At 43.9% G+C, this 16,038-nt stretch overlaps 1 protein-coding gene across 1 annotated transcript in view; it reads left to right on the forward strand.

Moving 5' to 3' along the window:
* The first annotated feature begins 496 nt into the window (after positions 1 to 496).
* Positions 497 to 16,038, forward strand: part of ATXN7 (ataxin 7) — a 176,008-nt gene continuing 160,466 nt past the window's right edge. Inside the window, exons 1-2 of the mRNA XM_077451947.1 lie at positions 497 to 618; positions 2,641 to 2,743. Of these exons, the coding sequence (XP_077308073.1) occupies positions 616 to 618; positions 2,641 to 2,743 (106 nt within the window). The 5' untranslated portion in view covers positions 497 to 615. The remainder of the gene's footprint in view (positions 619 to 2,640; positions 2,744 to 16,038) is intronic.

The raw sequence follows: 16,038 nt of genomic DNA on the forward strand, positions 1-16,038 counted from the left end.
AGCAATGTGAAGAAGGCCCTGCTTGCCATGTTTTCTGCCCAATATTCACTTAGCTAAGTGTTCTTCACTGTCGATATATGACTCTTGTTTTTGGTTCCACCAGTCGGCCTGCCTTGTTGGATATGGGGTGTTTGGAGCATTTAGTAGGCTTTTAGACTCAAGGTTCAAGGTAAGGTTAGGCAGGATATTTTCAGCAGGGTCGCACTTAGGGCATGCTCCAGAGTTGCCTTTTGTATAACTGGTGTGTTTAGCTGAATGCTCCATTTGGGTTGTAGCCTATCTCACCAGTTTATAGTTAGGTTCTAACCTTGCATAGTTCTCTGTCCTTGTTAGGGTGTCTTCGATGCACCTACCTATTATGCTGGCTTCATGGGATTGAATTCTGGGTTTTCTGCTGGACTTAGGAGCCAGTTTCACACTCTTCTCAGATTGTGGTTGTAGTTAATTCAGGGCTCTCACCTAGGTGAAGTAATTGTCTTTTACTGACAATGTCTTGAGGTCCAAATTTCTAATTTCTTGATCGTTTTAGGGCTCGATTACACTTCAAAATGTGGCATTGGACACACTTTTTTAAAGCACTCTGAAGGCCAATTAAAGCTCCTATCACTAAATAAAATGGTAAGCTTACAGTCCTGTTCACACACTTTTGCTTTGCTTCAAAAATGATACCCCATGTCTTTTTCTTGGTGCTTCAAAGCATCTCCGAAGCTTTCATAGAAGTCTATGACGACTCTCGCTTACAGCAACTGCAGCTTTTGAGGGGCTTTTATTTAGAGCTAGCTTTGCTGCGGAGGTACTTAAGGTATGAGATATCCCAAGATGCACTGGGAAATCAAAAAGTGAAGTGGAAAGACGTCATCAGCAATCGCTTCCAGTTCATGTTTTAGAAAAGTCTGGTGCAGACATCATATCTAGTTTGGAACATGGAAAGGACTGAGTAGGGGAGGATCAGCAGAGCTGGCAGACCAGTTCAGGAGAAACTAGTGATGTCACATGTGTGCAGTGTGGGATCAATATAGCGGGAGGTGAGCAGGGACCAGAGAGAGGGGAGGATCAGCAAATTGGGGGAACAGCAGAGCTGGGGGCTATTACTGAGTGGGGTTCAGCAGAGCTGAACTAGGAGATCCTATTGACTAGGAGATCAGCAAAGTTGGGGGTTACTACTGAGTGGGGATCTGCTAAACAATGTACCAATGAGCTGGGGATCTGCTGAACAGGGGTACTACTGAGCAAGGGCTCTACTGGGCCCCTTTAATGCAAACAGAAAATCAATACACACACAGGGCATTTGTGAAGCTTCATTAAAGCTTAAAAAAAATACATCACCAAAGTATCACGGCATCCAAAACACATAAATAAAAAGCATGCTGAAGTATAGGCACTTTAATGTGACCTTTAGGGTCAGGTTAGTGGAGGCTTAAAGGGGTTGTAAAGGTTTGTTTTTTATTTTCTAATTAGGTTCCTTTAAGCTAGTGTATTGTTGGTTCACTTGCCTTTTCCTTTGATTTCCCTTCTAAATGTATTATTTCTTTGTCTGAATTGCTCACTTCCTGTTCCTCCTCTGTCAGGTTGCCCCCATCATCCGAGCCGCTCTGGCTGGGGGTAGTCAGCGAGCTCGCCCCCTCCTTTGGGACTACATCCCTTCAGGGAGATGCTATGACGTACACAGCGTCTCCCTGCAGGGATGTAGTCCCAAGGGAGGGGGCGCACACAGCATCTCCCTGCAGGGATGTAGTCAAAAGGAAGGGGGCACACACAGCATCTCCCTGCAGGGATGTAGTCCCAAGGGAGGGGGTGCACACAGCATCTCCCTACAGGGATGTAGTCCCAAGGGAGGGGGCGCACACAGCATCTCCCTGCAGGGATGTAGTCAAAAGGAAGGGGGCACACACAGCATCTCCCTGCAGGGATGTAGTCAAAAGGGAGGAGGCGCATACAGCATCTCCCTGCAGGGATGTAGTCAAAAGGGAGGGGGCGCACACAGCATCTCCCTGCAGGGATGTAGTCCCAAGGGAGGGGGCGCACACAGCATCTCCCTGCAGGGATGTAGTCCCAAGGGAGGGGGCACACACAGCATCTCCCTGCAGGGATGTAGTCAAAAGGGAGGGGGCGCACACAGCATCTCCCTGCAGGGATGTAGTCCCAAGGGAGGGGGCGCACACAGCATCTCCCTGCAGGGATGTAGTCCCAAGGGAGGGGGCGCACACAGCATCTCCCTGCAGGGATGTAGTCCCAAGGGAGGGGCGCACACAGCATCTCCCTGCAGGGATGTAGTCCCAAGGGAGGGGGCGCATACAGCATCTCCCCCCCTCCGATGGAGACACAGACAGCAATAAAAACACATTTTCTAGTACACTGAGGATGGATTAAAACTTCTGTCAGGATTGTACTGCTCTCAGTGTGTCCTCAATACATAGATTCCCCCAGACCTCCTATCTAAGTGATGGCAGTCAGACAGAACAGGAAGAGAAAAGGAGTTTCTCTGCACACCAAAAATAAAGTTGGGGGGAGTTCACCTTTAATAACACTACATAACATAATGCTACGCAATTATCTTATAATGTTTTTTTTTTTTTGAATGTTCTCATTTGCATATTGTGTTATGTGTAATTATATTGTTCTTTATGTTTCATTCTGCAGAGCTGCACTACAAAAGGAAGAACCAGAAAATTAAGAATCTTATCTGAAGCTATTCATAAATCAGTAACTACATCCGCAAGTTGTAGGAATGCATCCTTGAAAGGTATGTGACTGTCTGAGCTCTACATTCCCTTTCTAGGGACAGATTGTTTCTATTCCTGGAAAATTGATTACTTGACCATTCACCTATATATACTAATAAGCAATTCAAATCATATGCAGTATAACTGCTTTATTCGATAACAGGAATACTTCTTCCTAAAGCTGACCACAGATGGATTGAAATTTAGCTGAATTTCGATCCACCTATGGCCTTTCCCTTCTACAGAAGTCGATTTAATGATTGATTTTTCTAAAACGGGATGTTGGAAAGTTTTTATTTGATCAGTGGCTTCAGTGTATTCTGACAGTGGAGTCCCTGCTGTCCGAATACAATAGCACAGAAGGGAGGAATCCTTTATCCATCTCACTTGTGTTGATAGGGGAATCTGTTAATTTTATTTATTTATTTTGATCAGCCTGTTAGCTGATCGAAAGAAGCAACCTATCCATGGCCAGCTTAACCACTTAAAGCGGAGTTCCACCCAAAAATGGAACTTCCGCTTTAAGAGAGGTGACCCCCTGACATGCCGCATTTAGGGGGGGGAGCGGGTACCCTCTTTTGAGAGGGTTCCCAGCTCTCACTTGCTCCCAGCGAACCGCGTCACCGGAAGGGAGTTCACCTCACCCCCTTCACAGCAATCATCTAGGACACACAAGGTCCCTGATGATTGCCCCGGCCAGTCACGGCTCGCGCACGTGCAGTGGGTGCTGGGCTGTGAAGCCACAGCCAGGCGCCCACAGTTACAGTGCTGCAGAGGTTTTTTTAAGCAGAACTCTACTTTAAAGACCAGGCCTTATTCTGACACTTCTCACTTACATTTACAAATCAGAATTTTATTGGGAGAAAATTACTTAGAACTCCCAAACATTAAAAAAATGTTAAAGCAGGGGCCACAGAGAATAAAATAGTGGGTGTTGCAGTTTTTTATGTTGCACAGTATTTGCGTAGCAGTTTTAAAACGCAATTTTTTGGGAACAAAAAACCTGCAATATAATACCCAGTTGTTTGGTAACATATAAAAGTGTTATGCCGAGTAAATAGATATCAAACATGTCACACTTTAAAATTATGCACACCCATGGAATGATGACAAACTACGTAAATTATATTATCCATAGGCGATATTTTATAAGCCTTTACTTGTTACTGCTTTAAATTTACACAGGTCTGGTGCTAGAATTACTGCCATCAATCTGATGTTCGTGGTGATACCTCCCGTGTGTGGCATCACTGTTTACATACTACGTGGGACCGACGTATGGGTTCAGCTTTGTGCACGTGGGGGGGGGGCCATGGGGCGCTTAAAATTATTTTTAAATTGTATTTTTTACACTGCACCATTCAATCTTGGGTTCCCCGGTGGGATGGGAGACCCTGGGAAAGTGGCAGGGGGGGGGGACTATTGAGCTACTAGGATTGCTTTTACAAGAAAATGCTTCATCAGCACAAAAAATATATATAACGGGATGATGCCTGCAGCTGCAAGCATCATTTGGTATAACCACTCAGTCAGGTAATGCACTGGTACATCACCTGGCATTAAGTGGTTAAGTACAATAACCTAAAAAAGCCAATTGGCTGGTCTGCTTTAGCAGATTAAATTCTGATTGGTTGCCCCTGTCAATTTTTCGCCAACAATGTCCCATGGGGGAGATTTCCCTTTCTGTCCTGTAAACACAGGAACTGAGAGTAAATGTCCCCAAAGTGAGGCAAATCGATGGTTGTCTGTTCCTGTTCCTGTTTTGGTGGCAACTCAAAATGTTGGGCTTTTCCCTCACTTTCAGTTCCAGTGACAGTGGTCACCAGGACAGATAGAGGATGTACAGTATATCTCCCTTACAGGGACACAAAGCGTGGGGAAAAACATCAGAGGTGCTAAGCAGGGTAGGGGGTTGCGGAATAGGACCATGTTACACATTAAACCAGGGTTTAAAAGATTTTCTTTGAAGTTAGGAGCCAGCTAAAAAAGTTAGGAGCCAGTTTTAAAAATCGAAATCAAATGGGTGGAACATGTAACGTGTTCCCGAAGGTGAACTTATCCTTTAACTCTTTCACAGCCAGATCTGTTTTAAGTTTTTTTGCACACATATAAAAAAAATCATTTTAGACCTGAAGATTACTTAAAACCTCCAAAAATGATATATTTTCTGAAAGCAGGGACCCTAGAGAATAAAATAGTGGTAGCTTCAATTTTTTATGTTACACAATATTACCGCAAAGTTCAGTAAAAAATATTATTATTATTATTTTAGGGGGCAAAAAAAACGCAATAACTTGCCCAATTTTATGGGGTAAAATATAAAAGCCGAGGCTGCACTGAGTAAATAGATACCCAACATGTCAAACCTTAAACATGTCAATACTCTATATTTTCAATAGGCAAAGCTTTAAAGGCCCCCTATTATATGTCATCAGTTTAGTGTTAGGAAGGAGCTCTGGTGCTAGAATTATCGCATCTCATTCCGGCATGTGCAGTGATATGTAACGTGTATCACAATCTACGTTTTCATGCGTAGGCGCCCTGCTGCGTGTGTTTACATTGGTACGTGCGTATTTGTCGGCGTGGGGTAGCTAAATTTTTTGAGGGGCTTTTATATGCTTGGGTGTAACTTTTTTAAAAAAAATTTTATAATAATAAAAAAAAAAATTTGCCCATCAGATAGAGGGCTTTTTGTCCCCTATTTGAAGATTATTTTTTTTTGGTAACATGTGCTCTTTACTCTAATAGACCTGCATGTCTCCTCTGTGCTCTACTGAATGTAATGCAATGCACACTACACTGCCATTACATTTTCTCCCAGCCTTGATGGCCAGGGAAACTGTTAACAGGGACCCGGAAGTGACGTCACACATAATTTCTGGGTCAACAATTAGAAGGGGAGGAGAGCCAACATGTGTCTGCTCTCCTCCCACCCCTCCACCCGATGGGTACATAACAGAAGAGTGGGGGGGGGGGGTTTGGGGAACATTTGGGTGGCAGCCCAGGCATCAGGGCCAAACTTCTTGTCGACCTGGCGCTTGAGGTTTGTCGAGCTCTGCATTAAACTCTAAATATGAGTGTAACATGAAGAATGGTCAGAAAGGTGGACTATCTCTTTAGGCCGTTCACAGGTATAAGATATACTGATTCAGCAATTACATTTAGCGCAAGAAATTATTTTTGTATCTGTGGCCATTCTTCCTCCTCTCCAGACATCCACTGACAATTTATTTTTATTTTTTTACATATATTAAAATCTTTTTTAAATGAATTGTCTATGACATAAGCCCAGTAGTATTTTCTTTACAATGCACTCAATTACCAACCGATGTTGAGTGTACACAGATTTTGAGCCTTTGAACTGACCAAATGCTTTTAGGGCAATCCATGACAATACCCTTTTGTTGTGTATATGTAGCTGTTTAGCAGAGTTGTCTCACCTGATAATTAAAAAGAGTAGGCTTTCAGGAATGTAGAGTGTATCTTGTTGAATAACAGGGGATGTGTATTATACAGGATTTCTCTCTAAAGCACCGTACACATGATCAGAATAGCGTACAAAAAAATTCCGCTTTCGCGTTTGTACAATAATCTGATCGTTAGTACACAGCTGTCGTCTGAAATTTTCCAAAGGGACAAATGCGAACATTTTTCTCGTACAATTTTAGTTTTAGACAGTACAGTTTTTTGGTACAATATTTTTTTTATTGAAATAAATATAATGTCTTGACAAACATTCACCCACACAGGGAACGTAGTTCAGTCAGTAAAGTTTTTGTCCTAAAATACAATACAAATACACTACAACACATGACACTTTTGAATTTTTATTGTCAAACGAGAATTTTTGTAATATTAGTAACCCCATTCGTTTTCGATATGGAGACTAGCATTAAAAAAAATAAACGAACGATCATTTGTGCGATAATCTCATTGTGTGTACTAGGCTTAAAGAGGTTGTAAATCCTTACAGACCACTTTGACCTACAGGTAAGCCTAGATAAAGGCTTATCTGTAGGTCCATGAAATATCTCCTAAACCGTGTAGGTTTATTGATTATATTTGCAAAAAGACAGGCACCACTATCTATGGCGCATGCACCGTAGACAGCAGCATGCAAGCGCACTGAGCATGCCGCTGCTAACGGCGATATGCCGTGCACATGCACAGGAGTGATGTCATCGCTACTCCGGCCACTCATAGCGCCGAAGCAGTGATACTCGGAAGAAGATGGACGCTCCGTGCTACAGGAGACAGCGGTGACATCGCTGGCTCCTGTGTCAGGTAAGTGACACATAATGGGCTACTATGCGATGCATGGTAGCCCATTATGCTTTACCTTTGCAGAGAGACCATCAGGGTTTACTTCCTCTTTAAAGTGATTGTAAAGTCTCCTTTTTTTTCAATAAAAATACCAAACATGTTATACTAACCTACTCTATACAGTTGGTTTTGCACAGAGCAGCCTGGATCCTCCTCTTCCTGGGTACCGCTTTGCTGCTCCTGGCCCCTCCCTCCTGTTCAGTGCCCCCACAGTAAGCAGCTTGCTATGGGGGCGCCCAAGCCGAGTTACAGCTCCGTGGGTGCATTCAGACATGGAGCTGCGGCCTGCCCCCTCTCTCCTTATTAGCTGACTGACTTTGACAGCAACGGGAGCCAATGGCGCCACTGTTGTGTCTCAGCCAATCAGGAGAGAGAGTCTCAGATGGGAGAGACATTCGTGGATGGGGCTCAGGTAAGTATTAGAGGGTTCTGCTGCACGCAGAAGGCTTTTTATCTTAATGCATAGAATGCATTAAGATAAAAAAAAAACTTCTGCCTTTACAACCACTGTAATGCCTTGTACACACGATCAGAAAATCAGATGGAAAATACAGCTTTCAGGCGATCGTGCGAAAATTTGATTGTTGGTACACAGCTTTCGAGAGCCGTTCACAATGAATACTTTTCTCGTACGAAACCAGATTGTATGATTTTCGTTTTTAATCAGTACAGCAGTCATCTGAAATACTCAGAAATGAAAGAATACATTCAATAGAATAGAACACATTACATCACTTCCGAAGTTGTATTCTGCCGTATGAGAATTTTCGTTTACAAAGATTTTATTGAAAAGTAACAAGGTTATGAGACAATACAATAGGCTTACAGTTGGATATCGGTACAGGTAGTTTCAGATAAATATAATTCAAACAGATCTTCTTCTAACCGTGTACACATTCACTGGATCAGGAGAAACCCTAGGTTTTACATAGATGTAGCACAGGCCTGGCCTGGAGCTTGCCTGAAGCCTATAGTAATCATACCTGATAAAGTGGAAAGATGGAAAAAAGAGGAAAGGAAAAGGGAGAAAAGGGGGGAAAAAGAAAAAAAAAGGGGGGGGGGGGAGGGAAGGAAAGAGGGGAAATGTGAAGAGACAAGAGCAGGGGGAATAGAGTGGTCCAGAGAGAAGAGAGGGAGGTAAGAAAGGGGAGGGGGGATTGAAGAGGAGGAGGACGGGCGCGCACGGGGTGCGCACCACTGAGCCCCTACAGCGACAGCAAGGTAACATCGAATCTAGGAGAATGGTGGTACTCTATCCAGGGTTGCCAGACTCTAAGAAATTTGGTATGAGTGTCAGAGAGAACAGAGGACAGTTTTTCATTGACCATGACATCATTCAGACGGTTTTTGACTGCCTCAAAGCTAAGGGCCGGGGTTCTCCATGCCCGCGCTATTGTCAGCTTAGTTGCGGTAAAGAGATGCTGCGCCAACTGTCGTTCTGAGCGTAGTAGGTCAGGTATCGCTTTACCGAGAAGAGCCTCGAATGGATCCTTTTTTAGGTTCCTGCCGTATGAGAATTTTCATGCGTTTAATAACCTCTTCATTTTCGTGTTCTGAGATTAGCATGCAAAAAAAAAATAGACAATAATTTTTTCCAATAATTTCATCGTGTGTACCAGGATTTATTCCCAATGTGAAGTTCAGAAAATCCACTGAGGGATCATATTTACTATAGTTAGACCACTGACTGGGACAAATATTTAGCTTGTTTACTTTTTGCAGCAGATGAAGGAAGGGGGGAACTGTATGGGTTAAAGCAGATTTCAACAGTACCACAATTTACCGTATGTACTCGAGTATAAGCCAACCCAAATATAAGCCGAGGCACCTAATTTTAACACAAAAAACTGGGGAAATGTATTGACTCGCGGTGGGAAATGCAGCAGCTACTGGTAGGTAAATTTCAAAAAATAAAAATAGATACCAATAATGTTTTTGAATATTTATTTCAAAGAAAAACAGTAATGGTATCAACAGTAACTTTAAAAGTACAAAAACATTAGCTCAATCAGTGCCCATGACATGCAGCCTGCCAGTGCCCATCAGGTACAGCCTACCAGTGCCTGGTAATGAAATGTCACGCTGTGTGTCAGAGCTGGATCTGAATCGCCGTGCAGCCGCGATTCCTAGCATTGGATCAGTGTGCCACCTGTCACAAGAGGCGGTCTAGGAGGCGGGGATCGTTACAGCGGCTGCACAGGGATTCAGATCTCTGAGACACAGCATGAGAGGGAGGGGAAACTGACGGGCGCTGGGCGGATACATGTGCGGCACCCAGCGGGACAGCCCCGCCCCTTTCAGCTCCATTTTCGGGACTTTTTTCTTTAAATGTGCTGAAAAACTCAGCTTATACTCAAGTACATACGGTAATTCATTTTTAATATTCAAAGCAAACTTCCACATCCGTCCATGTCTCCGTGATTTATTTTGGTGAGAAACTACTTTGAAAAATACCACCTTAGCATTTCTATCCTTGGCCGTATTCAGTAAGGCCTCTTTCAGACGAATGATCCGTTCAGGTCCGCCTGTCAGTTTTTTAGGCGGACCTGAACGGATGCCTATGGAGCATCCGTTCAGGTCCACCTAAAAAACTGACAGGCGGACCTGAACGGATGCTCCATAGACCTCTATGGAGCGTCGGATGTCAGCAGTGATGTGTCCTCTGACATCCGAACTGCTCCGATGCGAAAAAGTGTGACGGAGAAAAAAAACGATTTTTCCATCCGTCATCGGATCGGGTGACGACGGACTCTGTGGTCCGTCCTCATCCGATGTCCCATTGGGTAGAGCGGCACTCTGACAGGTCCATCCCTGCGCAGTGTGCAGAGACATACCTGTCATCTTCCTGCTCAGCGGGGATCGACAGAGCGATCCCTGCTGAGCAGAGCGGATGTCCACGGGGCAGATCATCACGGATCCGCCCCTTGTGAAATAGCCCTAAGGGCAGATGATTCAACTAACATATGAAATAGAAAAAAAAATGCACATGAAGGCTCCTGGAATTTATGACATACTTTTGGCTTAGGCCAGAAAACCAGAAGCAATAAAAAAAAAAAACTTTTAAGTGCAGTTTACACCACACGCAGTCCAGTGCGTTTTTTTTTTCTGCATCAAAAACATATTGGAAAGTAAGTTACATGATTTCCAATGGCATTGTTCACACCAGTCTGGTCAGTTCCAGGGCTTCCCAGTTCCAGAAAGCATACGTGAGTAGCACCCGCATATGAAAACGCTGTTCAAACCACACATCTGAGGTATTGCCGCAATCGGTAGGACGAGATCAATATTTCTAGCCCTATACCTCCTTTGTAACTCAAAACATGCAACCTGTAGAATTTTTTTAAATGTCGCCTATGGAGCTTTTTAAGGGTAAAAGTTTGTTGCCATTCCACGAGCGGGTGCAATTTTGAAGTGTGACATGTTGGGTATCAATTTACTCGGCGTAACATTATCTTTCACAATATAAAAAAATTGGGCTAACTTTATTGGTGTCTTATTTTTTCATTCAAAAAAAAAAAATGTTTTCCCCAAAAAAGTGCACTTCTAAGACTGCTGCGCAAATATGGTGTGACAGAAAGTATTGCATTACAGACATTGCACGTGATTCGCAGCTCATTGCTTTGCAGATCACATGTCCGTGTGATGCGATTTCAGCTATACAAACTGTGGCTGAAATTGCATCGCATTCACACCAAAATGACGCAGGACCCTTTTTTGGTCTGCACTGAAATCGGATCGCATGGGTGTTCACTCCTACGCGATCCAATTTCTGCACCATTTCTCAGTTGGCACTGCGATCTGCGAACCGATCTGGGGGTGTCATTAACTTTACATTGACACCCCCAGCGGTTTGTAGACCTCAGTGTGAACAACTGTGCGATGTGGGAACCGACACTGAATCGCAGGGTTTCCCCGAGTCTCAGTCCCACTCTGAAAGTGTTGAATACACGGAGTGTTGGCTGTTTGTTTAAACAAGTTGATAGCAGAATTTGGCTGGTGTTTGGTAAGCTAAAAGAGACTAAAGCTGGCCATAGCCAGTTTGGGTTTCTCTGGTCTAACCTGTTGGCTGGACAAGTGAAAATCAGTTGATTCCCTCATGCATGCTAACCTCCCGCTGCCAACTACTGTATGTAGGCACCCACGGCTGACTGGCGGGATTAATCAGCATTTGGCTGATAATATCTCACCTGGCTCAGTCGATTTTATTTAAATTTTTTTGATTCAGTTGGTGCTTGCAGGGATACCAACACCTCGAATATTTGGCTGATTCAATTGGACAAAATTCAAGCCATTTATGAGGGCCTTAATATAAGGTGACCAGATTTTTAAAATGAAATCCGGGGACATTTTTTTTTACTGGTAATGGTGCCAATCAGTGACTCTCTACCCATCGCCCGCCTCACAGCGTGTCAAGTCTTACTCTCCAGGCCCCGGCTACTACTGGGTGGGGAGCGGAGGAAAATTACTCCGACCAGGGAAGGCAAGGAGATAAGCAGGCAGGTGGCTGGCCAGGACTTGAGGCAAGGCAGAAGAACATGCAAGCAGAGCTGAATGGGCATGTGCCAAAAACTGAAGAAATATTCCCTCTGCTCCGACTAGCACATAATCATCAGAAAGGGGCACAGATAATAGAAAAAAATAACCCCCCTAAGCTAGTAGGAGTGGCGAAGCGGAGATGTGTAATTCTTATTTATTTATTTTTATTCTGCACTGACTGTCTTTGAAATTGCCCCAGTCCCTGTTAAAATCCAATCCGGGGACAAAACCAGGGACAGACTTGGTCCGGAGACAGTGTCCTCAATCCGGGAACTGTCCCCGGAAATCGGGGATGTCTAGTCACCCTACCTTTAATAGTTTGCTAAAAAAAGACAACCCAACAAGATCTTTGTTCAGCGTTCTATTCTGAAGGCAAAGGGTGCTAGAAGTGTGGCATCAAAGCTCCTCAGAACATTCCGGAAGCTTTTTAAAAGCATGTAGAGCAGTTTGAGTAGCGAATGGGTAAAGCAGGCCATAGAGCAGGGTCGGCAACCCTGTCCACAGCCACCATTGTACCCCCCCCCCCCCCCCCCCCGTCCTTCCCGTCCCCCCCATCCACAGCCATCATCATTTATTAGCAGGTGAATGCAGCCCTCCATAAATTCACACAGATGGAAAAAGGTTGCTGACCCCTGCCATAGCCGATGCAAAAAGCGAACAGAAAAATTCCAATTAGTTTTTCACATCATTATTGTGCCAGCTGTGACATGCAATTTTCGTGCCACAATCAAAAGTGCCTGATCCAACCTGATGGATTTTTATTAGAAAAACGAGTTCCCTTGGTGGCACAGTCTGAGCTATTTTCTTTTTTTGCTTGACGGAACTTTCGGATTTTGACTCGTCTATGGCCTAAGTGGTGTTTTTGCAGTTTGTGTTTTCCACTGAGTGTAGTTTATTAACTACTTGCCGACTGCCCTATAGCAGCTTCAAGGCAGCAGCTGTGCGCAGGATCATGTGTGTGTGTGTATATATATATATGTGATCCCACACTTCTGGGCAGTAGGCATGCATGTGTACTGTCGGCTGCACACTCTCGCTGTGGTTACACTCAGCAAAAGCCGAACGGTGGGTGCCGGGTACTCGATGTCCACAAGCACCCATCAATCATCAGGCAGAGACACAGAACTGCAATCTGCCTATGTAAGCAAGGCAGATCACCATTGTGACAGAGGGGAAGAAATGGAGTTTGTGTTCCTGCAAAGCAGAGAATAAATGTAATCTCTTCTCCTAGTAAAAGACTTTGCTCGCTTCTAATGTTAACCCCTTCCCTGCCAGTGTCATTGGTACAGTGGCAGTGCATATTTTTATTACTGATCACTGTATTAGTACCACTGGTCCCCAAAAAGTGTCAGTGTCAAGTTCCTCCACCCCAAACTTGCTCATCCATGGACCCTGCTTTGTGCACTGGTGCGCAGTCATGTTTGGAACAGGAAGGGGCCATCCCCAAACTGTTACCACAAAGTTGGGAGCATGACATTTTTCCAAAATGTCTTTTTATGCTGACGCCAAGCCCAACCCCTGAAAAAGGATACCACACCATAATCCCCCCTCCACCAAATGATTTGGACCAATGCAACAAGCAAGGTCCATAGACACACTCCTAAACCTTCTGGACAGCCTTCCAAGAAGAGTTGAAGCTTTTATAGCTGCAAAGGGTGGGCCAACTCAATATTGAACCCTATGGAGTAAGACTGGGATGCCATTAAAGTTCATGCGCTCGTACAGGCAGATGTCCCAATACTTTTGACGTGTGTGTGTGTGTGTGTGTGTGTGTGTGTGTGTGTGTGTGTGTGTGTGTGTGTGTATAGAGAGAGAGAGAGAGATATAATATGTATGTGTATATATATATATATATATATATATATATATATATATATATATTACAGTGTGTCACAAAAGTTAGTACACCCCCTCACATTTTTGTAAATATTTTATTATACCTTGTCATGTGCCAACACTGAAGAAATGACACTTTGCTACAATGTAAAGTAGTAAGTGTACAGCTTGTATAACAGTGTAAATTTGCTGTCCCCTCAAAATAACTCAACTTACAGCCATTAATGTCTAAACCGCTGGCAACAAAAGTGAGTACACCCCTAAGTGAAAATGTCCAAATTGGGCCCAATTTTCCATTTTGCCTCCCCAGTGTTATGTGACTCGTTAGTATTACAAGGTCTCAGGTGTGAATGGGGAGCAGGTGTATTAAATGTAGTGTTATCGCTCTCACTCTCTCATACTGATCACTAGAAGTTCAACATGGCATCTTATGGTAAAGAACTCTCAGAAGAATTGTTTCTCTACATAAAGATGGCCTAGGCTATAAGAAGATTGCCAAGACCCTGAAACTGAGCTGCAGTACGGTGGCCAAGACCATACAGCGATTCAACAGGACAGGTTCCACTCAGAACAGGCTTCACCATTGTCAACCAAAGAAGTTGAGTGCATGTGCTCAGCGTCATATCCAGAGGTTGTCTTTGGGAAATAGACGTATGAGTGCTGCCAGCATTACTGCAGAGGTTGAAGGGGTGGGGGATCAGCATGTCAGTGCTCAGACCATACACTGCACACTACATCAAATTGGTCTGCATGGCTGTCATCCCAGAAGGAAGCCTCTTCTAAAGATGATGCACAAGAAAGCCTGCAGTTTTCTAAAGACAAGCAGATTAAGGATGTGGTTTACTGGAACCATGTCCTGTGGTCTGATGAGACCAATATAAACTTATTTGGTTCAGATGGTTTCAAGTGTGTGTGGTGGCAACCAGGTGAGGAGTACAAAGACAAGTGTGTCTTGCCTACAGTCAAGCATGGTGGTGGGAGTGTCATGATCTGGGGCTGCATGAGTGCTTCCGGCACTGGGGAGCTACAGTTCATTGAGGGAACCATGCATACCAACATGTACTGTGACATACTGAAGCAGAGCATGATGCCCTCCCTTCAGAGACTGGGCCAAAGGGCAGTATTCCAACATGATAACAACCCCAAACACACCTCAAGACAACCACTGCCTTGCTAAAGAAGCTGAGGGTAAAGGTGATGGACTGGCCAATCATGTATCCAGACCTAAACCCTATTGAGCATCTGTGGGGAATCCTCAAACGGAAGGTTGAAGAGCACAAGATCTCTAACATCCACCAGCTCTGTGATGTCATCATGGAGGAGTAGAAGAGGACTCCAGTGGCATCCTGTGAAGCTCTAGTGAACTCCATGCCCAAGAGGGTTAAGGCAGTGCTGGAAAATAATGGTGGCCACACAAAATATTGACACTTTGGACATTTTCACTTAGGGGTGTACTCACTTTTGTTGCCAGCGGTTTAGACATTAATGGCTGTGTGTTGAGTTATTTTGAGGGACAGCAAATTTATACTGTTATACAAGCTGTACACTCACTACTTTACATTGTAGCAAAGTGTCATTTCTTCAGTGTTGTCACATGAAAAGATATAATAAAATATTTACAAAAATGTGAGGGGTGTACTCACTTTTGTGAGATAGTGTATATGATAGTGAAATTAGATTGTAAGCTCTTGGAGGGCAGGGACTGACTGATGTGAATAGATGGTACATAAAGCACTGCCTACATTGACTGGGCTGTATAAATGGCTGCAATAAATAATAGTAGATTTCCCTTTTTCCAGATGCTGAGCACTCGATCCGTCACGTCCGTGAGCTCAGAAATCATGTCACGTTGTCACAGAACAGGCAGTAGTCATATAATTGTTCTGTTTTTTGCTTCAGGATCAGGGTAGAGTAGACCATTGTGTTGAAATTATGTTGCCTGGCAACCACGGCTTTGCATAAAAAAAAAAATAGATTAATTCATTTTAAATATGTACTATGGTAGTTTGGTAGCGCCATACTTCCTTAAGAGGTGCAGTAACCCTATTTACATACATGCACTCGGCTCATTCGCCTTATCAGAAGGACGGGGAAATTGATTGCTGGGAATTCGAAGTCCATAAATAAATGCTTGTCAGTCAAGCGCGTCGCATGCAAAATAATATTCCTAAAAAGCAATGTGTGGGCAGTGCAGCAGTTCCTCTGCAAGTATAGCGGTCCAGCAGGGCTTTAAAGAGAACCAGTCACCACTGAGCTCATATTAAACTCTTCATTGATTATGATTCTGCAGGCTTACTTGTGAAATATTTATATTTGCCTCCTTGCTTTGCTGTATTGCTTTTGTTGCTGCCTTTGTCAAGTGCTTGACCTTATCCGCTGCACACTCAGTAGCTGGGAGACGGTACGTAAGTAGGGTTGCCACCTCATCCCTTTAAACCCGAACACACATGAATTACACAGGTTCTGAGGCTGATTAAAGGTGGTAATTAAACTCACTTGATGCCTTATCTGCATTTAATTAGCCTCAGAACCTGTGTAATTCATATGTGTTCGGGTTTAAAGGGATGAGGTGGCAACTCTATACGTAAGGTCATCTAACCTAGGTAGCAGTTGCTTAGGA

The sequence above is a fragment of the Lithobates pipiens genome, unplaced genomic scaffold (genome assembly GCF_037356315.1).
Source record: "Lithobates pipiens isolate NorthernLeopardFrog02 unplaced genomic scaffold, aLitPip1_a1.2 Scaffold_23, whole genome shotgun sequence".
Taxonomy (NCBI): domain Eukaryota; kingdom Metazoa; phylum Chordata; class Amphibia; order Anura; family Ranidae; genus Lithobates; species Lithobates pipiens.